At 38.9% G+C, this 22733-nt stretch overlaps 6 protein-coding genes across 9 annotated transcripts; 5 read left to right on the forward strand and 1 right to left on the reverse strand.

Moving 5' to 3' along the window:
* Positions 1 to 504: 504 nt before the first annotated feature.
* LOC146963952 (uncharacterized) lies at positions 505 to 2604 on the forward strand. The gene is made up of 6 exons (XM_085767877.1): positions 505 to 626; positions 739 to 858; positions 979 to 1242; positions 1329 to 1492; positions 1936 to 2075; positions 2341 to 2604. The coding sequence occupies exons 1-6, from the start codon at positions 533 to 535 to the stop codon at positions 2495 to 2497; spliced, it is 939 nt and encodes a 312-aa protein (XP_085624003.1). The 5' UTR covers positions 505 to 532; the 3' UTR covers positions 2498 to 2604.
* Positions 2605 to 3015: 411 nt separating this feature from the next.
* Positions 3016 to 5584, forward strand: LOC146963953 (CD209 antigen-like protein C). Of its 2 annotated transcripts, XM_085767874.1 has the most exons (6): positions 3115 to 3436; positions 3891 to 3986; positions 4460 to 4726; positions 4831 to 4997; positions 5090 to 5232; positions 5340 to 5584. In XM_085767874.1, the coding sequence occupies exons 1-6, from the start codon at positions 3328 to 3330 to the stop codon at positions 5497 to 5499; spliced, it is 942 nt and encodes a 313-aa protein (XP_085624000.1). In that variant the 5' UTR covers positions 3115 to 3327; the 3' UTR covers positions 5500 to 5584. The 2 variants fall into 2 exon arrangements, with proteins under 2 accessions (XP_085624001.1, XP_085624000.1); XM_085767875.1 differs by lacking the exon at positions 3891 to 3986 and having other exon boundaries at positions 3016 to 3436.
* A 3272-nt stretch (positions 5585 to 8856) lies between these two features.
* LOC146963954 (asialoglycoprotein receptor 2-like) lies at positions 8857 to 11442 on the forward strand. Its single transcript, XM_085767199.1, has 6 exons — positions 8857 to 9092; positions 9216 to 9323; positions 10238 to 10498; positions 10598 to 10761; positions 10878 to 11005; positions 11173 to 11442. The coding sequence occupies exons 1-6, from the start codon at positions 8990 to 8992 to the stop codon at positions 11315 to 11317; spliced, it is 909 nt and encodes a 302-aa protein (XP_085623325.1). The 5' UTR covers positions 8857 to 8989; the 3' UTR covers positions 11318 to 11442.
* A 140-nt stretch (positions 11443 to 11582) lies between these two features.
* LOC146963955 (oxidized low-density lipoprotein receptor 1-like) lies at positions 11583 to 14096 on the forward strand. Of its 2 annotated transcripts, none has more exons than XM_085767197.1 (6): positions 11583 to 11801; positions 12242 to 12355; positions 12849 to 13106; positions 13194 to 13360; positions 13609 to 13748; positions 13859 to 14096. In XM_085767197.1, exons 1-6 carry the CDS (start codon positions 11696 to 11698, stop codon positions 14007 to 14009), a joined length of 936 nt encoding a protein of 311 aa, XP_085623323.1. In that variant the 5' UTR covers positions 11583 to 11695; the 3' UTR covers positions 14010 to 14096. The 2 variants fall into 2 exon arrangements, with proteins under 2 accessions (XP_085623323.1, XP_085623324.1); XM_085767198.1 differs by having other exon boundaries at positions 11645 to 11801; positions 12257 to 12355.
* A 427-nt stretch (positions 14097 to 14523) lies between these two features.
* LOC146963956 (CD209 antigen-like protein C) lies at positions 14524 to 16854 on the forward strand. Its single transcript, XM_085767202.1, has 6 exons — positions 14524 to 14693; positions 14957 to 15073; positions 15539 to 15787; positions 15901 to 16064; positions 16228 to 16364; positions 16507 to 16854. Exons 2-6 carry the CDS (start codon positions 14962 to 14964, stop codon positions 16658 to 16660), a joined length of 816 nt encoding a protein of 271 aa, XP_085623328.1. The 5' UTR covers positions 14524 to 14693; positions 14957 to 14961; the 3' UTR covers positions 16661 to 16854.
* Positions 16855 to 17334: 480 nt separating this feature from the next.
* ttc8 (tetratricopeptide repeat domain 8) lies at positions 17335 to 22137 on the reverse strand. Of its 2 annotated transcripts, XM_085767201.1 has the most exons (15): positions 21920 to 22114; positions 21589 to 21612; positions 21334 to 21454; positions 21192 to 21255; positions 20944 to 21103; positions 20643 to 20732; positions 20521 to 20565; positions 20353 to 20438; positions 20166 to 20253; positions 19937 to 20047; positions 19688 to 19827; positions 19408 to 19582; positions 19127 to 19249; positions 17767 to 17850; positions 17364 to 17658 (listed from the first exon to the last, which is right to left on the reverse strand). In XM_085767201.1, the coding sequence occupies exons 1-15, from the start codon at positions 22031 to 22033 to the stop codon at positions 17542 to 17544; spliced, it is 1542 nt and encodes a 513-aa protein (XP_085623327.1). In that variant the 5' UTR covers positions 22034 to 22114; the 3' UTR covers positions 17364 to 17541. The 2 variants fall into 2 exon arrangements, with proteins under 2 accessions (XP_085623326.1, XP_085623327.1); XM_085767200.1 differs by lacking the exon at positions 21589 to 21612 and having other exon boundaries at positions 17335 to 17658; positions 21920 to 22137.
* Between the last annotated feature and the right edge of the window lie 596 nt (positions 22138 to 22733).

The following is a 22733-nucleotide window of genomic DNA, read 5'->3' on the forward strand; positions in this document are numbered from 1 at the left end:
GCAGCACACACTTCAGGTTCAAAACTAGATGTGTCATTTCTTTGTCATGCTATGGGAAACTCTTGAAGACCTCTCGCCTCATCCTCCTCCTTACCTGATCTCCTTGCACTTTACTTTATATTGACCAAATGTAAAATTTCAAACATCTTTCTGATCACATTAAAACTAAACTAGTAGCCTAATGGCTTTAGCTCTTTTTCCTATAGGTAGATCATCTACAAGATGCCAAAAAAGAAACATACAGAGCACAAATACACACTCAGACAGAGATATTTTTTATTTGTGATTCTTTTTTCTATGTGTCTATTTCTTTTTTTATGTGAAAAGCACCTTGGGTTGCATGTCCATGCATGAAAAGTGCTATATAAATAAAGCTTGATTTGATTTGATTTGATTTGATTTGATTTGATTTGATTTAAGAGACGTGCAACAGAAATACAATCGCACATGCACACTTACTCTCTCACCCAGACACACAGTTTTGTAATGTTGACAGAGCAGCTACCTCTCACAGATAAGAGTGTCCTGCGCGATGGAACGGTTGGTAGAAACCCGCAGACCAGAAGGCAATCCAGAAATGATTTCAAATGAAGGAAATTTACTTCACCATAGTACAAGAAGCAAAGGTCGGCTTGTGTCATTTAAACTTCCTTCATAATGATTTTACTGAACTTTCTTGCATTATTATCTGTCATGTACTTTGAGGCACACTCACATCAAAAGTGTCTGTTTGTTCAGGATCCATGTCCACGGACAGAGCTGGGTGTAGAAATCTTCCACTGTATCCACTGGTTGTTGTGAGTTTAGGACTGCTGAACGCTGTCCTGCTGTTAACTGCTATCGTTATTGGGATTTACTGTGAGTACAATTATATTATCTACCAGTTCTATTTCCAGAGATCCAAACTGGCAAACAAACCAAAACCTGTTTTCTGAACATTTCTTTAAAATGTCCCTCTTTTATCTCTGATAATCACAGGTGGCAAAGTCGGCGAGGACTCCACTCTCCAACATGTGCAAGCAGAACCACTCTTCGCAGAATATAATCAACTTAAGTTGCTTGTCAGTGAAGCCATCAACAGTCAAAGAGAGGCTGAACAAGCACTACACCGAGAGCTCAGGAGACAGCAGGGATTTAAACTGCAGTTAGAGCAGAACAAGACCTTCAGTGACAACCTTGAGAGGCAGATTGAGGCACTACAAGTGGAGAAGGCAACGCTAGAGTCCACTTTATCTGATATGTGTGAGAGGCTGTTGCATGAATCTTTAGTGCATCTTGGAGTTTCAAACCATTGTTCGTTTCACTATGTATTTCTTCTATTTCAACAGTGGAAAGTTGTGGACGATGCCCTGCGGGATGGATGTTATTAAGGAATTCGTGCTACTATCATGCTAAAGCCCCATCCCATTCCTTAAAGAACTGGAGAAACAGCAGAGCAGACTGTGTCAGCCGCGGGGCCCACCTTGCTGTGATTGACACCCAGGAAGAGCAGGTGAGTCCACTGCGCTGTAAAGCAGAGGGGGAACGGTAACTATATAGGCTCTTCATATTTCTGTGTATAGCCTACTACTGTATATCAAAATAATATAGGCTGACAAAATAATTGAGGCCCCTTCACAACTCTAATTATTGATTGGAAAATATTATTTGTTCACAATAAGTGAAAACAAAGCCCCCAAAACTCACCAAGCAATACACCATCCATACTGCTGCTGGGCAATAACATATATATAGTATATAAATGGATTTCATTTTTGTGTTAATCATAAGTTGTGTATATGAAATTTACATTTATCATTATAATGATTAGCCTACATAATCTTACAATTAACAGTGTCAGATCAGATTTAATGGCAACTACACAGGTCATTGTATTTTTCATGTAGAACAAACTGGTATCAGATCAGAATTCAGATTTTATTGCTGTTTTCATAGGCAAGGCTTTTTGACCACCTGCCAAAATTGACATTGCTTCGTCAAGGATGGAAAGCCTCTGTGGGAATTTGGATTGGCCTTACGGACATTCAGACAGAGGGCACTTGGGTGTGGGTGAATAATGCGACTCTAAATGAAGGGTAAGTGTTTTAAAACTTACATTGTTGCTGTGTTAATATAATCATCATAAAAATTGCAGACTGTAAACCTGTAAACAGCTGCTGAAAATTAGAATAGATGTAACATTAGGTATTAATTAATAGGTACAACTTTTCAGCTCAGTAGATTGTGAAAGATCCCTGTCGAAGTGGACAATTTACATTTTAGTATTTCCCATCAGACAGTTACCAACAGCAGCAACAGATATTCATCTACAGTAATAATGTAACTTGAGTCTTGTTTTAGGTACTGGATGCATGGGGAGCCTAACAGCGATCAAGCAGGCATTGAGGACTGTGTGGCACTTAGGATCAAGGACAGCGCTAGGAGTTCGTGGTTTGCAGGAAACTGCTTTTTGAGCAAGGAGTGGTTATGTGAAATGAGCCCCAGCAGCCAAGGCTGACTTCAAGTGTCAGACAAACCATCATGTGAGGAGAGAGCACAGCCATCCATCCTTCTTAGCAAAATGTTTTGTCCATATTTGTTTTCTCATGAATAAATACATTTACTCTTATTATATATCAGTGGTTTGAGTTCTTGTTTTTAAGCAACATGAAAGCTTCACTAAGTCAAGCCTGAAGCATTACAATACATTTATGTTATAGTTCAAAAGGATTCATAGTCTCTGTATTCTAAAAGTTGAAAAAGTTTCCGTCGAAACATGTCAAGTTACTGCTAAACCTCTATGTCTTAAGGTTCTTATATATTATATAAGAACCTTTTTCAATTAACAGGCATTTATGTTGTTGACTTTAAATTCAATGTGTTAGCCACAAGCCTTGTGAAGTTTGATGAAGTTCATGTGCGGGGCACAAGCACACTTATGCAACATGGATTTCATTCAATAAACATATTGTAATTTCATTCCATTTTTTTTTTCATTTTCAATAAATTGGTTTATTTGTATGGGGCTATGCATATTGATGAACATACAATAAAAATGTTGTAAATATACCAGATTTAGCTCAGCAGCTAATTTCCATCATAGTCCCATATATCCCAAACATGATCCACTATACAGCAACAGTAGTTAATGAATAAAAAAGTGGTGAATCTCTAAAATGTATTATCAGACAGTATCCATCATAAAGTGACATAATGTTGCTCCTGGCTCATAACACAAGTCAACAGTAGGGGAGGCAATCCTGCCAAGATGAAGCGCTCACTTCACTGAATGTTCTCTTTAGCTTGACCCACCTTGCTTCTTGTGGGTATAAAGGAGGTTTCATATAGATGGGTGGGACAGTGCAGTCAACGCTACAAGCCATGGAGAATCCACAGCGAGGAATCAATGATTGGATAGACAAACGCTTCAGCGTAGTCTACAGAAAATCTGGACAAGGTATGACTTTGAAATTTCCTGTGGTGTCACATTTCTGGCATCTGTTGTCCTTTTTAATAGAGAATTTGATTGTTTCTTGTGTTAATTGATTTACTGTTGTTGTTATCATTATAATAACTTAAGATATATTTTAAGCCCTGTAAATTAAATAAATGTTATTAGGCCTCAATGATCGTAGTTTTCACATCATATTTCTGTTGTGTGAATCACTGGTCAGATTAACTAGCCTATCTGACTAGTTATTTTTGGAAACTCATCCTGCTATTGAGTTTTTCAGATTTCAGATTTTTCAATTGAACAAATTCAGCTAATATCAATTTAAGTTTTATAGAATACATATCTGACTTTGGGAGTAAGTAAGGTTATATTAGGTGGTATTTTATTTTCATCTTTTCAATTGGAAGCCTTAGGATGAATGAATTTGTCAACAATATTTCATGGACTGTGATCACAGGTGGATTCACTCTTCCTAAAACCCAACTGATGATACTGTGTCTGGCACTACTGAATGCTGTTCTGCTGATAGCTGCTGTTGCCATTGGGATTAGCTGTGAGTATGACTGTTGACAGTAAAAGTTACATTTCCCTTTTCTGTTCCTTTCACTCTCACACAGGATTGCTGAGAAGACACTTTTTAACTCCAAAAAGTCTGAAATTATTGTACCAAAGGAGAACCAGAAAAATACGGAAGAATAAATGTTGGTTTTTTTAAATTCAGTGTTTCAACAAGTATTGATTATATGTTTGGAAGATTATTATTTTCTATTTTCAGTGATTAACAAATGGTATCTCTAGTGTGAAATATCCTGTCCAGTTGAATCAGAAATTATGTTGTTGTTGTTGTTGTTGTTGTTGTTGTTGTTGTTGTTGTTGTTGTTGCTTTTTTGTACTTATGTTGCACTTCTTAACATGAGAGAGCAAAAGCAGTTATGACATATCCAACTTTACTGTCCCAAATATAATAAATATGTTTTTGCTATATAACTGAATCCAAGTTATGACACTGTGTTTTCACCTCTTCAGGTGCCAAAGTCAAACATGATGCGCTTCAGGCTCCCCACTCAGCAGCAACAAAGCTCATCAAGGAGCTGAACTATCTCCGTAGCAACCACAGTGATGTGATCGATGCCGAGGAGGAGGCCAACAGAACATTAGAGAAGGCGGTGAAAGACCATTCACAGCTGAAAGTGCAAATTCAGCAGCTGACGACCATGAACGATGGTTTTCAGAGCCAGTGGGAGACACTGAGAAGAGAGAAGACAAGTCTGCAGTCTAATGTATCAGCTTTGGGTGAGACAGAGTTGACGGCCTATTCATGCGGTTTTTAGTTCACCTGTTCGGTTAGAAAAGTGAAAAACACCTTCAAGTGACCAGAGATCCTTTGTTTCCTTCAGCGGACTCCTGTGGCAAATGTCCCAATAAATGGGTTCTTCTCAATTCAACCTGCTATTTCTTCTCCTCCGTTGAAACTCCTGCTGTCAAGAAGAACTGGCATGAGAGCAGAGCAGACTGCATCGGCCGTGGAGCCGACCTGGTTGTGATTGACAGTCCAGAGGAGCAGGTGGGTTGTAAACAAACAAGGAAGAGAACCAGTCTGAGGAATAAAACAATCGGGTCCTTTAAAAATACCAACTCTTTTGTCTGCTCACACAGATATTTGTGAGTGAGACAATCCAATCTCAAAGAGGCCAGGAGACACGTGTGACCTGGCAGAAGGGCTACTGGATGGGTCTGAGTGACATGGAGACAGAGGGGACGTGGGTCTGGGTCAATAACGTCACTGAGGTGGAACAAAGGTGACAAACTGTTTCAGATCATTTTCACCTTGCTACATTCATTTGATTAAAAATAAGTGATGCACTGTCATCGTGGATAAATTGTATGATTGAATGATTTCTCCAAGGTACTGGGCGGATGGAGAACCAAACAACCATGGAAATGATGGACACGGAGAGGACTGTTTGATTGTAGTTTCTCGAAACACTAATCCCTGGAAGACCTGGTATGATGGAAAGTGCACTGTGCATACGTTTGATTGGATATGTGAAACACCATCATCTTAAACTCTGACTACACTCCACTCCTACTGTTGAAGCAGAAAACACAACTGTATGTTTGCAACTAAATAAAATACCTCTAAGGTGTCTGTGATGACTTGAATATACCTGACACTAGTTGGCACGTCTACATATGAGGTTGTAGTCTAACTCCAAGACTTCAGGGATATTATCAGCTGGGTACAACAGCTTGCTCATCAGGAACATTCAGTTTTATATTGGCTGAGTGTCTTTTTTTCTTTTTTTTTTAACACATATCTTTATTGATTTTTTAGTCTTTACACAATTTCCCTCCCTCCCCCCAACCCTGAACTGGAGCCATCAGTTAAACAGCAAGAAAAATTACATTTCCTTTGAAAAATGAAAAACAGAAACACAAAAACAATATACAGTACATCTGCCTGTCTTCTAGTTAAAATGTTTACATAATCAATTGAAATAAATAGGCAAAAGTGAGAGAGAAATATGGAAAAAGGAAAAAAATAAAAATAAAAAAGTAGAGAGAAACATACATGCAGTATATTCAAAATATATCTATACATGTTTTGTTTTTTTTTAAAGGAAAAGGATAGTATTTCTGTATGTAACATTAAAAGGACAACAAAAGCGTATAATAATACAAAACCAACATAGATAAAATTAAATTAAAATTAAAAGGGTATCGTTTTACTTGAAAGGAGTATGATTTAAGGAGTTAGTAAGTCAGGTCTTGATTCCAAAAATATGATAAATTAGTTCCATATGTCATGAAAAATGTGGCTTTTTTGTTTGATTATATATGTGAGTCTTTCCATCGCTAAGCAAGAAGAAAGTTCATTAATCCACATATTCAAAGAAGGACAATGAACACTTTTCCAGTGTCTGGCTATAAGACGTTTCGCATGTAATAAACAAAGGTTTAGCAGCTTACTTGTGTGTTTTCAGGGCCAGTGTTTTGGGTCTCAGGCCGAGGATACAGATCTCTGGACATGCAGGGATTTTTTCATGTAGGCCTATTATGGTGAAGATTGTGTCAGTTATTTTTTTCCAAAATTCTTGTAAGTGTTTGCACTTCTAAATACAGTGAAATAGGGTTCCCTTCTCTGTTCTGCATTTTATACAATTATCAGGGATATTAGAATTAAATTTATTTAGTTTTTCAGGAGTTATATACGTTCTCATAAGCCAATTGTATTGGATCAATTTCAATCTACTATTAATAGATAGTGTTTGTGCTTAATAACAAGCTTTTTCCCAATCGTCTTCAGTGATATCTCTTTGAAGATCCTCTATCCATGCCCTTCTTTTGTGATCTGAAGATTCCAAAGAAGTCTCTGATAATGTCTTAGAGTTGAGATCTTACCTTTAGCATATGGGTCTGATGTTACCAACTTTTCAATAATACTTAGGGAGGACATTGATATGATTGCAACCGAATAAAACTCTGTATTTGAAAGTATTTAAACATATGAGTTTGAGGGATCCCAAATTTTTCTTTGAGATTGTCGAAGGACATGAGGGTGTTATCTGAATAAAGATTTACAATCATCTTTAGACCCAACTGTGCCCAGAGTCTGAATCCACGATCCGATTTACCTGGTGTAAATAATGAATTGCCCCAGATAGGCGCAAATGGTGATAATCCTGATGGCATTTTGAACATTTGCTGTGATTCATGCCAGGCTATGATTGTGGATTTAACAAATGTTAAGTTGTGTTTTGCTTAAGTCTTTTGAGAGAGTCAGAATAAAGATAAGTATCTAATGTTAGTCCCCTGGCACACTTTTCTTCTATTTGGATCCACGGTAAATTGGGAGCATTAGAAAACCAAAAAAAGGCTGATCTAAGCTGAGCTGCCCTAAAATACCATCAAAGATTGGGTAGCTGGAGCCCTCCTCTTTCTTATGGAAGATATAGTAGTGTTAAGCGTTAAGTCTTGATCGCCTTTTGTTCCAAATGAATTTTGTAAACACTTTCTTCATATTGGAAAAAAATGTTGGTGGGGGTTGGCTGAGTGTCTTATATTAAAACTTGAACATCTGCTGGAAAAGCATATTGAAATGGGGAAATCTTACAACATTGCTCAACCCTTATTACAGTAACTCATTACAGGATGTGGGGAACTGAAAGTTCTAGACATTGTGGAAAACAGAAGATGAACAAAGGACACAACAAAAACATAAACATTTTTCCACCATTATTTTTCTTGCAGGAGCTTTTTCAGTTTAGAGTTTGATGCACAGTGCACATATTACATAGTTTATTTCTTAAGAATCATACTATCAAGAAAAATATACAATGGCTACGTTTTTTTTTTGTTTTTTGATGTTGAAATATTGTTTCTCTTGTGCCCTTAGTTCACCTTCTTACACTACACCCAGAACTTTCACTTCCTATCATCCCTTTAAAAAAAAAGGGCTTACTCAATGTTGTGCATTTCACAATTTCTTTTTGTTCTTTCCAGCAGATATGTTCAAGTGTATTATTTAACATTAAGAAACAGTAGGCTACCGTCTGCCTAGAGCATGTTGAATTGTAATCCCTATTGTCACTCTGTCCCACAGTCTGTGAGTTAGTGGATATGTGACCGCACATGACTTCAATCCCATAAAAACATTGAACACTCATGTTGGGGGTGCCGTGTGGCCCAGTGGGTTGATCAGGTACCCCCATCATTCCCCCTCTCTCTGTCTCCCCATTTCCTGTCTCTCTTAACCATACTATCAAATAAAGGTAAAAAAGCCCCCCAAATATGGTATACTTAAAAAAACAAAAAACACTCATGTTGAATCCAGTGTGAATATATTTGAACTCATACAAGGAAAGATGTCAAGACAAGTGAAGCCTATTCTTTTGGACAAGCCAGGTGGTTACACGAGGATGATGTTCTTTGATTTCAAAGTCACACAATCCCACTCAGCGATTCTTGAAGACAAGCTCAAAGGGATGTGGGGATGGTTCTCACCGTAACACCCTGGATTGTGTAAATTACCTGATAAAATGACCACAGTATGTCAGACAGGCAGAGTAACTGTGCAGGGACAGTGATGAGCAGCGCTGGGGCTCCGCTGGGAACTGCTTTGACTCCATTTCTGGTCACTCTGTATACAATGAACTTCAAATACAACTTTGAGTTGAGTTGAAATGTTCAGACGACACTGGGCCTCTACAATATACAGCCCCCATCATGTCATCGTGGCTCATTGTATAGACTTTCAATAAACTTTGAACTTTAATTTTAAACAAAGTATTTCATAAGAGGAGGCTAAACCGATTCGAACCGGGGACACCTGCGTTGAGGACTGTAGCCTCTACATGGGGCGGCCGCCTTAACCACTGCGCCTTAAGCACTACACCGCCCCATAATTTCACTTCTCTTTTGCAGTGAATCACAGTAATTTGAATGAGGAGTGTTGAGCTCAGCATTGGTAGCATCAAGGGTCAACACAAAGGCAGCATCCTCTCTCCTGACAAATAAGCATTCACATGTACGACTGAACTCATCCAAGCAGTGAGAATGAAAAGGACAGAGGACTCAGATCATGATTGCGATATCGGATTTAACACACTGATTTGTGAAGAGGATGATGAGCATCAGCCTTACCAAAACAGGCAGCAAGGTACAGTCAGTTGTTATCTGGGGAACGGTTTGCCTTTACGATTAACCCTGACCTCTCATCAAACAATATGAGGTATGAACTGAACCAAACTGAATTCATGGTACTGAATCATTATCTGTCTAGTGTACATATCCAATATAACAACTTGGAGACATGGAAGACTGACTGCAGTGATCCTGGTGCTACTTGCTGCAGTGCTGCTGATAGTTGATATCAGTCTTGGCGTCCACTGTAAGTCATCAATTAATTTCTAGTATGCTCTTAAAAAAAAAAAAGTGTAAATCTTCTAATTCAATTTCCAGAGGCCAAATTTGACTCGGAATACATTGTTTTGTCCAAAGGGGAATCCAAAACCAAAGATATTCATTTAGATTTGTTGATGCCTGTTGATGCCCTCATCAACAATTTGTAATTGACCTTGTTTAATGAAATTTATTAGTAGCCTAATGCTTAAAATAACTTTTGTGCACATTCTGTGTTTTTACTGATCCAGTCAGTGATTGATAATTCACAGTATATACTGTTTTTGTGCACAGCTTAAAGGGATAGTTCAACATTTTGGCAAATTGGCAAGTATGGGTGTATCTGCAGAACTGGAGAACAGGTCCTACAGCTTACTGAATGCCCCCGACGGGAACGCATGCGTGAATTTACCTAGAGAACAACTCTGTCTCGCAACGTTCCGTTATTATCTCATAGCGTGGTGAATGTGCAGGTCACAATTTGTCCACAAGAGCGTTTTGGAGTTATTGGATTGTGTATGTGATGAGTTTGATGAGGGTAACCAAGAAATCCCATTTGCGCTTCTGTAGCGTAGCTCTGCGCAGCTCACTCTGCCGTTCTATAAATAGCTTGCACCTACCAATAAAGGTAACAAACCTACTGATGTGACTATAGGGATTATGGCAATGGGCCAATTTGCCAAAATGTTGAACTATCTCTTTAAACAAATGTGAATACTGATGAGGGATTGAATGAATTGATTCTAGATTCTAGTTCTAGATCTAGACCTAAAGACCATGGCATGTGCAGGTTATGAATCATTTAAGAGTGTATCAATCACCTGAATTGTTGTGAGAAAAAAGAAAGTTGGAAACATAAGAAACGACACAACATTTCACAGAGTTTGTCTTCAACACTTGCAGACAACAATCTTAGAGGCAACCACCTGACAACTCAGGATGTAGAACGCATTGAAAACGAGTTGGGAGAATTCGAGGACATCTACAAGACCGCAATCCAAAGAATGAATGATGCAAACAAGCAACTGGATAACGAGATGAGTCAACAGATACCAACCAACTGGGAGCTTGACCACGAGAAGAAAAGAAAGGAGACATATGAACAGCAGATTGCTACAATCACAAAGGACCTTGAATCAATGAGAACCAACTTACCACTTATCAGTGAGTCCTGTTTTACTGATGTTGTACATTACTGAAAGCAGGATATCTTTTTTTTTGTCATCATTTTCAATGTTTGTGTGTGTTTATTGTTGGCAACAGGTGGTGGCTGCAGACACTGTCCCCCAGGATGGATTCTGATGAATTCAGTGTGTTATTACTTCCCTCTCTCGGACACAGCTGAAAAGAAAACCTGGAAAAAGGCCAGAGACTTCTGTCAAATGAGTGGTGGTGACCTTTTCATCATAGACACCAGAGACAAACAGGTGGGTGATATGTCTTTGCATCCCTGTTAATATACAAAATACAGAATAATATGTATGTTTTTTATTGGTTTGTTTTTTGTTTGTTTTTTAATTCTGTTTATGTTTCCATTTGTTAGAACTCAACTATAAAGTATTTGAAAAATTTTATCAACTCAAGTTCCATGGATGGCTTCTGGATTGGACTGAGAATTTTGAACAATGATGGGATTTGGACATGGGTGGATGGACGAGAAGTGACTGAAGGGTAAAAAAAAATTCACATTAGAGACTTACTAGTCAACACAGGGCTTACTGGCCACTTATTTCAATCACTGGTTTACATTTTACTTTTTTTTTTTTCAAATCTTTCTTTGGTTTAAAAATTGGAAAATGTGGACCCTCTCTGTCTCTGTTTACTATGTTTTTCTCCAGGTACTGGCTGAACTATGGCGATGACAGAAGAGATAAATGTGCAGCCTTGTTTCCCTTTGAAAACATCTTTAAGGCTTGGGGGGATAGTCCATGTGATGAAAGAATGAGATGGATTTGTGAAAAAGCTCCAACCTCTCTTAATTAAAAGTATCTTGACATCATTTGTTCACATGAAGCAGACTGTCGCTGTGTGGATAACTGTTGTACTGGTGTCTGATGGCTAACACTGTAACAAAGGTGTATTTTAATGGACAATAAATCATTTAGGAGCATTTTGTGAATTTGCAACATTGATTATTATATTTAACAATAATTGTTGCTTCATCAAGTTTCAGTGGACCGTGAACAATAATAACTAATAGCTAAACACCCTTTGTTTGATATTATCTATTCCTGTATATTGACAGATATTTTACCTTTAAACTATGACACATCCAGACCAGAGTCCAAACTCACACCCCTACCTTGTCACTGGCATAAGCCAAAGACAAACAGATCAATAGGCACCACTTTTACCAGAACAATGGAGAACTCAGATTCAGAGGAGGAAATGTCATTCGAGCAAAAGACTACTGAAGATTTCATCCGAGATGAGTATAGGCGCTATCAACGTTACTCATTTGGACAAGGTATGATTCACTCTTCCACCTTTCCTTCAACACTTGACCTATTTCTCTCTTTACTTTAAAACTGACAAAACTTCAGCTCACTCATAGATGGTGATTTTAAATGTCCTACGTAAAATATCTATGTAATATGTACATGTGTGTGTGTGTGTGTGTATGTGTGTGTGTGTGTGTGTGTGTGTGTGTGTGTGTGTGTGTGTGTGTGTGTGTGTGTGTGTGTGTGTGTGTGTGTGTGTGTGTGTGTGTGTGTGTGTTTGCACGTGTGTGCGTGTGACGTGTGTTTAAAAACTAAAAATCTGATGATTTCAACTGTGATTATCCCCCTGTGACCTATCAGGTAGCAAAAAATGTCTTCAAGTCAGTCAAATGTTCTGTTGGGAGTTCCTATGATGATATAGCTACAGTGCATTGTTAAGAGTTTAATTCAGAAGAACATTTTCAAGGTCTGTTTACAACAGGAAGTGGATTTCCATTTCCATCCTACCGACTGGTTATACTGAGCCTGGGTCTGCTGAATGCTGCTCTGCTGATAGCTGCTGTTGTCACTGGGATTTATTGTAAGTATGAAAGTTCACAGGAAAATGCTGCCTGTATTTGCCTATATTTGATTTAAATTATAATATTCCAAGAATTACCAATAAAAAAGCTGAACTAACCATATATTTAGTAAATGATATGATAAAACCATACCCGTACTGTAACTTGCATGGTTAGGCAGGTGTAGCTGTTCACAATCATTGTGAATTTGTCATTGTCAATTAGCACTACAGCCATAGTTTGTGGGTGGGACATGTTTGCTTTTTTTTTGCTCATAAGCCATCTTTTCAACATCTTGTCACGTATGAACAAAATTTGGTGCCAATTTGTTTCTGTGATGTTGAGAGGTTTTATTGAGCATATGAATTACTGGTAGTACAGGGACGTTTGATTCATGGCAACCCAACAGCTGTGGAGATATTTCAGTCTAGACCAAAGTGGTGATCAGTCTAACTGATTCGCTACAACTTCACCACACTTCCTCTTTTTGTTTGTGATGTTTTCATATCTTAGGTGCTAAAGCCAGAGACCCTCAGTTTTACTATTCAGGGGATGGACTCATCCTCGCTCAGCTCAACCATTTTCGTAACACCAGTGCTATCATCAGAGCTAAGGTGGAGGCCCAGGCAGCATTACAGGAAAAAAGAGCCAGCCACCAACAACTAAAGCTACAACTGAAGAAGCTGACGACTGTCAGTGACGAACTTCAGATTCAGCTTGAGACACTAGACGTAGAGAACTTGGCATTAAAGAATAATCAGTCCAAACTCGGTAAGATCGACTCCCAACCTGCAGCTATATCAGAGTTAACCTTTGACAGGACATTTTTTCACTTTTTCTGATCTCTTCTTGCAACAGTGGAAAGCTGCGGCAGATGTCTACCAAAATGGCTTTTAATCAGATCATCCTGCTATTATTTTTCCTATCGTGATGTGACCGACATCAAGAAAAGTTGGCAGGACAGCAGAGCGGACTGCATTAGTAAAGGGGGCGACCTGCTTGTGATCAATAACTTGGAGGAACAGGTGGGTGAAGAAAGACAAATTAAGAAAAGTGTTTCAGTCTCAGAAGAAAAGTAATAAGAACTGATACTTTTCATTTCTTATAAGTCTCCAAAGGGTTGTTTGGATGGATGGATGGATGGATGGATGAATGGATGGATGGATGGATGGATTTGCAAAAACTTCAGGGACTTTAAAGTCTATTTGATTTGAGGTATTAATGCAATTTATTAAGGTCCTAACTGCTGTGTTTGTGTTTTTTGTTCTTAAAGGTCCTCATAAATAACAACTATCCAAAGGTGAGCTACAGCCATGGTGTTTGGTGGGAATATGGCCACTGGGTTGGTCTCACTCAGGAGGTGGGAAAGGAAGAATGGCAGTGGATTACTAATGTGACTGATACAGAAACAATGTAAGCATATCACAGACTGCCAATAATATTGCTTATGGTGATTTTGATTTTAATTGTCCAGACTAACGAGTTGAACTAAATTGTTCTTGTGATTGACTTGGATATTGAAGGTGCTGGAAGTTTGGACAGCCTGACGAGAGTGGACCTAAGACTGGGAGATGTGCTGCTTTCAGTTATTCTTCTTCTAACCAGCATACATTGTTTAATGCAAACTGTGATGTAAATAAGATGTACTGGATATGTGAGATGAAGCCAAACTAGACATGGCGACTCTCAAGTGGAAATCAGAATAGGAGGACTATTACTTCTGTCTGTGCAAAATTGTTGAAATAAAAAAACTGCAGCTCATGTTGCCTATGATCATTTTTATGGTATACCTGTATGAGGTGCTGGTACACAGTACGGTTTCTCTTCATTGTATTTTCACTTCTAGCAACAACAACAAAAAAATGCTATTCAAGGAGAGAGAGAGAGAGAGAGAGAGAGAGAGAGAGAGAGAGAGAGAGAGAGAGAGAGAGAGAGAGAGAGAGAGAGAGAGAACAGAATAAAGGAGCTGACTGATGAGGTACCCTGCTGATGTGACCACTGAAATACATCATCACACTTGACTTCCTGAAACTGAGACTGGGTGAATTAGAACTCAGTAAAAATTGAACCAGATTTGTTCAGCTGGTCAAAAGATGACATGGCTTTTCAAATTCAATTTTGCTGCACTCCCTGTAAATATTTAACTAATGGACTGACTAGATTTTCTGTTTGTTACGTCGCACACTGACCCTACAAACAGGGCAATGTCCTGACAAACAGTCTCCCTCTGGGGCAATCACGTCCAGCTGCTCTTATCTTGATAGTCAAAATGGGGGGAGCATATTAACCAACTGATTTGCAAGGAGGAGGCCAGCACAGACCATCAAGCTCCATATTCAAACCAAGAGAGGCCACAAGGTATTTATATTGACATTGTATTTGGCAGATGCTTTTTAGCAAAGTCACTTACAAGTGATCAACAAGTGTCCGTTTATGTTTCACATGTTATTTGATATATTTTACATGATCCTTGTTACTTAATAAGAGCACTATTTTTTAAAACTATATATCTTAATCAGACAAAGTCTTAGTGGAGTGTTATTAACATGTCTTTCTTATTTATTCTGGTTATTCCTTTATCCTCACCACCTCTCGCTGATCCTCTTGTTGTTCTTGTGTAGTGTCTATGTCCGTGTTCAGACCTGAATCCAGTATGAGTGGTTACAGACTGGTTGCAGTGAGCTTGGCAGTGCTCGCTGTCATTCTTCTCACCATTGATATTGGCCTGGGAGTTTATTGTAAGTTACTGTTCACCCACTAAGAACTTCTATGTTTTTGATGTTGTAAGAATATTGTGGTTTTAAGTCGTTAAGAGGTGAAATTCATTCAGAGCTCATAATGCTGAAACTAACACATGAAAGGTTAAATAACATTGATACACTGAACATGATTCACTTTAAACTATATTGCATATGTTGATGGGAACACAATCTCTGAGACATTTCTCTTACAGGTCAGCAGAGCCTTGTTGTGAACCAACACTGAATGACACCTTGCAGTAATTATACGCCATTAAAAACCCACACTAAGACAGACACATTTACATTTAGAAAGCTGTCTTAAATGTATTTACAAAAGTGATAAATGCCTGTACACCAGTAATATTATTAGATTAGTGGAAGTGTACAAGTCCTGAAAACAGTGTAAGCAGATGTTTGTCCTGCTGACAGCTCAACTCCAGCAACGCTCTGTCTTCACTACAGATAACAAACTTACTGGTGGGAATATGATAACGGACATCAACTCTGAGATGACCAAACTGCAGACTTTATATAATGCTGCGATCCAAGGCAGAGATAACGCCAAGAAGGAGTTGGCTCAAGAAATCAGTAATCAACAACATAGTGAGTGGGAGCTGGAACATCAGATTAGAAGAAACAAGCAATATGAACAGGACGTTAGCCATTTTAAAGAGAAAACTTCTACAATGAAATCCCACATCCCCTTGTTGGGTAAGAGCTTCTTTTTTTTTTTTTTTTTTTTTACTTTTTTGTATAAAAGTATTACATACTTAAATTTAAATAAGTACTGTAATCCATAAAACAAAAGACGTTTCCATTTTCAGCGGAGGGCTGCAGACACTGTTTCCCTGGGTGGACTTTCCTAAACTCAGCATGCTACTACATCCCTCTTTCTGAGACGATTGTGCGCAGATCATGGAGTGCATCAAGACAGTTCTGCCAGACTGAAGGAGGAGACTTGGCTTCATTGGACACGGTGGAGAAGAATGTAAGATCAACATCTCACCAGTGCATTAACATGGCTGGAAAGAAAAACAGTGTTTCTGTGTTACAGCTCTTTCATGAAGATTCATATTTATTTTTTGAGAAGTGACTCCATCCAACTAAATAAATCTGTGTGTGTCTTTGTTGTATATTTCCGGTGTTATCAGGTTGCAGTGCATAATTTGATAAAAAGCTATCATGACCCTTCAAGACCCATGAGCCAGAATGGCTACTGGATAGGACTAAGGGATGCAGAAGAGGAAGGGGTATGGAGATGGACGAATGGAAGAAGACTGACTGAGGGGTAACAGACATGAGCTTACTGAAATATGAAAATATTGTCATTCTAGAAATTTGCACTGATGTAAACATCATGTAACATGTTATCATTTAGTGTCACAGTAGATACTCTGTAGCACAACAAGGTAACCCATCATTTCTTTCAGGTACTGGAACGATGGTGAGCCCAACGACCAAAGTAATGAGGATTGTGCGGCTTCGTATCCCAGAAGTAACCCCTTTAAGGCCTGGAATGATGCTCCATGCGGTTTTAACCTCAAATGGATATGTGAAATGGCACCAAGGTCTGCAAATCCATAATCAATCCCATGAAATTGAAGAATTGACTCCACCTTACAAGACATCTTCAGAACTGTTCTTTTTATTGCCCTGTCAATATTTGCCAAGACTACAAAATAGAAAGGAAGGTAGAAATGTGAAACACATATGCCATGAAATGAACTATAAAACATAGGTTGATCTTTTTTCTTTTATAAATTAAATCTTATCCTCAACTATGTACACATGTATTACTAATATACAGATCTGTACACTAGTTTACTAGTTCATCGGAAAAATACCCACTTCCACAGAATTCATACATTCCTACAAGTCACATGATGCGTGATAGTATGTTATAGAAATAACAGAGAGCAGTGTTTGGAGTGTGATTTAGCTGTGAGTTCTTAAAGTTCTTAAATTAAGCTTTTAAAGACATTAATCATTACAGGGAAGTAGAATAACTGGTTTCATGTTAACTTAATCACTGGAGCCAATCAGTTTGGTTCTGGTGTTTCTCAAATGACTGTGATCTGCTATTGCAAGGATTTTTTTTTAGAAATCATGCAAAAAGCAAAAAACTACCAGTGACAAGGGATTGTGCAGGCAGAAATGGCCTCAAATGAACAGACAAATTTAAATCTGAAAATACATAATGTATGCACCACTGTCTCCAAAGGGAAATTCTGTGAAACTTTACCCACTATACTGTGTACTGTATATGTATGTGCCATTAAAAAAAAACACAAATCAAAACTAATTTCTTGATTTTCATGTCTGCGCAGCATGCCTGCCTTTTAGCATTTTCATAACATTGTGTTGGAAGGCTGACAGCTACCCCTGCAGTGTAGTGTCCCTGATCTTGCACAGCAGCGTCATCCAAATCACACCCCTCCTCTCCCTCTCCTAAGATCGTTTGTCGCTCACAGCACCGCAAAGTGCTGCCGAAGTTGTTTGAGAAGCTGCTGAGTGTCGACGTGTTCAGGAAATGCATCCTCAGACTTTTGGGCTGCCGTGTAGCTGCTCTGAAGGTCTCCGATCTGAAAATGGACAAAAGATCACATTAGAGAACATTATTAAATTGTTTGTTACCTTGAACAACAGAATAGTGTTCAGAAGTATTCAGTGAAATGAGGATAATAAATTACCTTTTCAGACAGGATGGACAGATTGAAGTGTGGCTCGTACATGTGAGGGGCCAGTGATGCAGCAGTCTGCAGGAAGGCTTTAGACTGGATCAAAGATGAGAAAATCGTTCATATAGTCAGTCACAGGGTATTTGATGAAATTTTAACTGAAAAGCCGATTTCCAACTGTAATATTTTAATTTTTTTGGAAGGATGTGAAAATCTGACATAAAATATCTCACTACAATAAGTGTCTGCAGTGCTCAGCTCCATCACACCTATGCCAGATGACACATTTTACATCACTGTGTACATCATTTTGCTCTCTTGTTATCTCAGAGGCAGCACAGACCACCATAGCTGATTTTGATTTACTGTTGAATGCAAATCGACAGCCTTTATGGTATGATGCACTGTTGCATCTTCCAGAGCAGCTAAGAAAAACAAACTACAAGTATATTTTTCAAGTTTGATATCTACACTGTATTTGCATTAGTGTTACTGTGGATGGCTGGCAGAGACAAGAGAACACACAGAGGAGTACAAGACTGTATGTCTAATAATATCTTGTCCATATCATGATATAAATCCTTAAAGGGATAGTTCACCCAAAATTCATTATCTACTCACCCTCATGTGGACTAAGGGCTGGGAGAAGTTTCAGAGTCCTCCGTGGCTTCTCTGAGTTACAGGGGGGCTCCGTGCAGCACTGCATGTCCATATGACGGTTGAGAACGGGGCTCACTTTTCTTCGTCCAAAAAGACACACCATCCAAATACTTCCACACAGCTCGTCTGTAATGTCCCTCTTGTATTGAAGCCCCAACATAAGAAATTGTTCAGAAATTTTTTTTGAAAAAAGTCTATATTTTAAGCTTGTTTGTAGCGCGATTTGCGCCGGCATCAGTGCAAATCGCGCTACAAACAAGCTTAAAATATAGACTTATTTAATTTTTTTCGGAACAATTTCCCATATTGGGGCTTCAATACAAGAGGGACATTACAGACGAGCACTATGGAGGTATTTGGATGTTTCTCAACTGTCATTAGGACATGCAGTGCTGCACGGAGCCCCACTGTAACTCAGAGAAGCCACGGAGGACTCTGAAACTTCTCCCAGCCCTTAGTCCACATGAGGGTGAGTATAGATAATGAGTGAAATTTGAATTTTGGGTGAACTATCCCTTTAATAGATTCACTCAAATCTTAGGGACATATATCACTACTGCGCTTGCTGCACTTTTTTTGGTAATACAAGTTGGTATAACATTAATAATGTAAATAATACTGTTTCATGACCCTCTTATGTGACCAGTGTGTAAAACAGAAGCAATATGATCTCATAAGTGATACTTTAACAGACAGAAAGATTTGACTTCACCTGTTCAATACGGCCTTTGCGGAGCTCCAGCACAGCCAAGTTGTTGTAGGCCTCAGCGTGGTCATTATTAAAAGCCAAAGCCAGTTTAAAGCACTGGTAGGCCAGTGTCAGGTCTCCTATGCCCTGTAAACATAAAACACATGCACTTTGTACCAGCTGCTATTTGAATGTTGTAAGCATGCAAGCTCTCTTTGAGAACAGTTAATGTTTGATTTATTTTCGAGGTGCCTATTATTCAATCATCAGACATCTAGGAGATTTTTGGAGCATCACTAACTCACCACAGCAACGTGTCCGATGTTGTACCAGACATCAGCCTGCTCTTCATCATTGTCCACCAGGGCCAGAGCCCTCTCGAATGAGGACAGAGTCATGTCGTACTGCTGGGCATAGAAGCAGCACAGGCCCAGGTTGTTGTACAGCTGGCAGTTATACACCCCCATCTGGAGCAGCCGTCTAACAAAGGGAAAGAAGCATATTGAATCACAGATGGCGTATAGCTGCTCCTTACTTATAATGTAACAACTGATTACATAAATTAGAAGTAAAGGTTAGTCTGACCTGTAGAACCTCAGGGCGATCTCTGGCTGATCAGTATAGAAGTGATTGCTGCCTATACAGGCTATAGCCTCTACGTGCGTGTTATCCTGCTTCAGGACATCTTTGTAGTACTCTGTGGCTGATGGGATGTTGTTCATCTCCTGTGAGAACGTCACAGTATAGTCAGTACATATGCTTTTCTACTTCTTTTGGCATCTGTATCTTGGGAGTGGAGTAAGGGGAGTTTCTAGTAATGATGACATACTGTACCTCATGAATGCGAGCTATTCCAGTGAGAAGGGTGACCTCGCCAGGAAAGTGGTCCAGGCCTTGTTTGAAAAGGTTGAGTGCTGTTATTGGCTGATCAAGGCGCTGGTAAACCTGAGGGATTAAACATAAGGTTTTCAATTTATTAACAAACGTTTGGCTGAGAAGGAGTATTTTACATTGCGCAACAAGTTGGTGATGTGATGAATTGATATAAAGGATACATCAGTACCTTTGCCAGATAGAGATATGTATCTACCACCTCTTGGTGGTTGAGAGCTGATCGGAACTGTTTTTCTGCTTCACGATATAAACCAAGCCTACGAAGATCAGAAGTAGCAATCATGTAAAAGATTATAAAAACATATCTTTTAGAAATGTCAGACACACTGAGCTCAAATAATGTAATGTTTGCTTGCCTATAATAACATTTTCCCAGCTGAACTTTCCACCACCAGTCTTTGAACTGAGCATGTTCAGTAGCTTGAGCAGCCAAATCCAGAGCCTGGTGAAAAAATAATCATTTTTTGTTGGATTGTTAACAGTCAACCAGTTATCTCTATGCTGTGAATCTATGCGCTACTTACATTTTTGACATCATTTTCATGATGGAAGATGTACTCAAACAGTGTCTGCAGAAGGAAACAATCATTATTTCACATTTAAGAAAAGGCATTTATCGTGATTCAAGTAAAAGTCTCAGTCTTACCCTGGATAAATTGGGTTTTTGGGAGTACTTGGCCAGATTTAGTCTTGACAAATTAATAAATGGGCCTTCTGGGTTGGTTAGCATAGAAGCCTGGAGAAAAAGCGAAAAAGATATAATGATGAATGACACAGGCTTTCTTCACAGTCAGTAAAATGTAGTTAGTGTTATCTTAAAATGTCATCAATCTGGCAATTATATACAGTAATATGCCAAAGGAAAAAATTCTATACAAATATGTCAGGAAAGAATTTTTTTTTGTTTTTGGAAACGTTACTGCAAGCTCTCAGGCATGTTTACTCACTGTTCCCAGTCGAATGAATCTACCAGAAGCACTAGTGACAGGCCGGGCAGTGTTTGCAGTACGGGGAGTTTTAATGGCCTGCTCCATTGTCCCCGGACGCCCTGACTGTGTGCTGGGTCTCACAAATCCTGTGATAGGACGTCCTGATTGCGTCATAGGCCTTCGAATTCAGAAAAGACAAAACAGAATTTTGTTAGAAATGAAAAGATTTCAATGCAGAAATTGGAGTATTGCCTCGTAGACTGTACCTGACAGCTGGTGTGGGCCCTCCCCCCTGACTTGTCCCAGGGAGCCTCAGTGATGTCCCAGGGCCTTGAAAAAAGAAAGCCAGGTTTTACAAATCAAACAATTTTGACCATTAGCAAATAATAACCCATAGTTTAAACTTACGTGCAACCTGAGCAATAGAGCTTTCATCCAGCATCATCTCAGCAATCCCTTCCTGATCAACCTCAATTTCATCTATGTAAACCATCTCTGTGACAGCACGGGTTTTCAGGCTCCATGCAGCCTATAAAGCAAATACACACACACAACTGTCAGTCACATAAAAAGCCTGTTGTCACATCACTCCCAACCACTGGGTAAACATATTGGTCAAGAATGAAAAAATGACAGAGAGGAACAGTCAGCAGTCAAGGTTACCTCTGAGATAAACAAGGAGGAGTCCTTAAGACAGCATGCAATTAGTTAGTGGGAGAAGAGAAAAATTGAAGACAGATGTGAATTTAAAAAAAAGAGGAAATAAGACATAGTGCAGAGATAATCAAAGGTTACATTAAATACAGTGGGTTAAGTTTCAGCAGAATAAGTAAAACAGAGACCAGGATAGAAGATACCAGAAATACAACGTTAGCTATATTAAAGTAAGAAAAGGTACAAGGATTAATCGGGATTACACCGGAGCTGCTGCAGGCTTTCCTCCACAGATAATCGCTAGCATGCTAACACAGCCAGGCTAACTGCATCACGGTACCTGGTCATACGGGTTGTCTTGCAGTATTTTTGTACAAATATCTGAACACTGTTGGAGTTTCCGTCTCCTAAAGTAACTCCACGCCAGAAACAACGGGTCCATCGTCACCTCCATTGCTTTGGTTGCGAAGAAAAAAAAATAAACAGGTTTAGGGAAGGAGGCGATGGCGAAGCTTCCTCTGTCGCTGGGCAACAGGAGAGGGGGCGGTCCTTCAATGACGTAGCTTCCTCCAATGAAAACGATCAACTATATTATTTTTTATGCCAAATTAATTTATTTTCCGTTTTCTGGAAACTGGCAGATTGGCAGATTAAGAGTGACATAATAACAACAACAACATAATACATAATTAGAAAAAAAAAAGTCAGTGTCCGTATTATGCGCTAAACTGATAAAGTCCTAAATGTCAACAAAGAAAAAATAAATAGGCCTATAGTTTCCAAATAACAGGATATAGTGCGCACAGACAGGTTAAAGAAAGATACAATGTTTACAAACCTGAGTATATCAATTTTACAATACAGGAGGAGGAAAGAAGACGGGGAAAAGACCTACAGTGCATTTGTTAACAGCCTAGTGTCAAGTTGCTCTTTAAACGTTTCTTTCTTTCTGAAGCAGCTGTTCTGTGTTTACCATGACTTGTGGGTGGTAGATTCATGACCAGATAGTAATACATCTTGATGGCCACATATGGGTAGAGTACACGTAATAATCTGATTAAACACACAATCTCTCTGAAATCACTTTCAGCTTTCTGCTGCAACAAGTCCGAATAATAATAATCTGTTTTTAGCGGATACATGATAATACAAAT

The sequence above is a fragment of the Trachurus japonicus genome, chromosome 22 (genome assembly GCF_045865225.1).
Source record: "Trachurus japonicus isolate A0001 chromosome 22, Traja_1.0".
NCBI classification, from domain to species: domain Eukaryota; kingdom Metazoa; phylum Chordata; class Actinopteri; order Carangiformes; family Carangidae; genus Trachurus; species Trachurus japonicus.

Bases quoted from the DNA above. Each gene is read 5' to 3' on its own strand.
- LOC146963952 (XM_085767877.1), top strand. From the start codon at position 533: ATGGAACGGTTGGTAGAAACCCGCAGACCAGAAGGCAATCCAGAAATG. The intron at 859-978 runs GTGAGTACAATT...TGATAATCACAG, and splicing joins TATCGTTATTGGGATTTACT to GTGGCAAAGTCGGCGAGGAC. The intron at 1,243-1,328 runs GTGAGAGGCTGT...CTATTTCAACAG, and splicing joins GTCCACTTTATCTGATATGT to TGGAAAGTTGTGGACGATGC.
- LOC146963953 (XM_085767874.1), top strand. From the start codon at position 3,328: ATGGGTGGGACAGTGCAGTCAACGCTACAAGCCATGGAGAATCCACAG. The intron at 3,987-4,459 runs GTGAGTATGACT...TCACCTCTTCAG, and splicing joins TGTTGCCATTGGGATTAGCT to GTGCCAAAGTCAAACATGAT. The intron at 5,233-5,339 runs GTGACAAACTGT...GATTTCTCCAAG, and splicing joins GTCACTGAGGTGGAACAAAG to GTACTGGGCGGATGGAGAAC.
- LOC146963954 (XM_085767199.1), top strand. From the start codon at position 8,990: ATGAAAAGGACAGAGGACTCAGATCATGATTGCGATATCGGATTTAAC. The intron at 10,499-10,597 runs GTGAGTCCTGTT...TGTTGGCAACAG, and splicing joins AACCAACTTACCACTTATCA to GTGGTGGCTGCAGACACTGT. The intron at 10,762-10,877 runs GTGGGTGATATG...TCCATTTGTTAG, and splicing joins TAGACACCAGAGACAAACAG to AACTCAACTATAAAGTATTT.
- LOC146963955 (XM_085767197.1), top strand. From the start codon at position 11,696: ATGGAGAACTCAGATTCAGAGGAGGAAATGTCATTCGAGCAAAAGACT. The intron at 11,802-12,241 runs GTATGATTCACT...AACATTTTCAAG, and splicing joins ACGTTACTCATTTGGACAAG to GTCTGTTTACAACAGGAAGT. The intron at 13,361-13,608 runs GTGGGTGAAGAA...TTGTTCTTAAAG, and splicing joins TCAATAACTTGGAGGAACAG to GTCCTCATAAATAACAACTA.
- LOC146963956 (XM_085767202.1), top strand. From the start codon at position 14,962: ATGTCCGTGTTCAGACCTGAATCCAGTATGAGTGGTTACAGACTGGTT. The intron at 15,074-15,538 runs GTAAGTTACTGT...TCTTCACTACAG, and splicing joins TATTGGCCTGGGAGTTTATT to ATAACAAACTTACTGGTGGG. The intron at 16,065-16,227 runs GTAAGATCAACA...CGGTGTTATCAG, and splicing joins TGGACACGGTGGAGAAGAAT to GTTGCAGTGCATAATTTGAT.
- ttc8 (XM_085767201.1), bottom strand. From the start codon at position 22,033: ATGGAGGTGACGATGGACCCGTTGTTTCTGGCGTGGAGTTACTTTAGG. The intron at 19,583-19,687 runs GTCAGACTAACC...TCCCTTTGTTAG, and splicing joins ATCGCCCTGAGGTTCTACAG to ACGGCTGCTCCAGATGGGGG. The intron at 17,851-19,126 runs GTGAAGTCAAAT...TCTTTGATCCAG, and splicing joins GCAAAGGCCGTATTGAACAG to TCTAAAGCCTTCCTGCAGAC.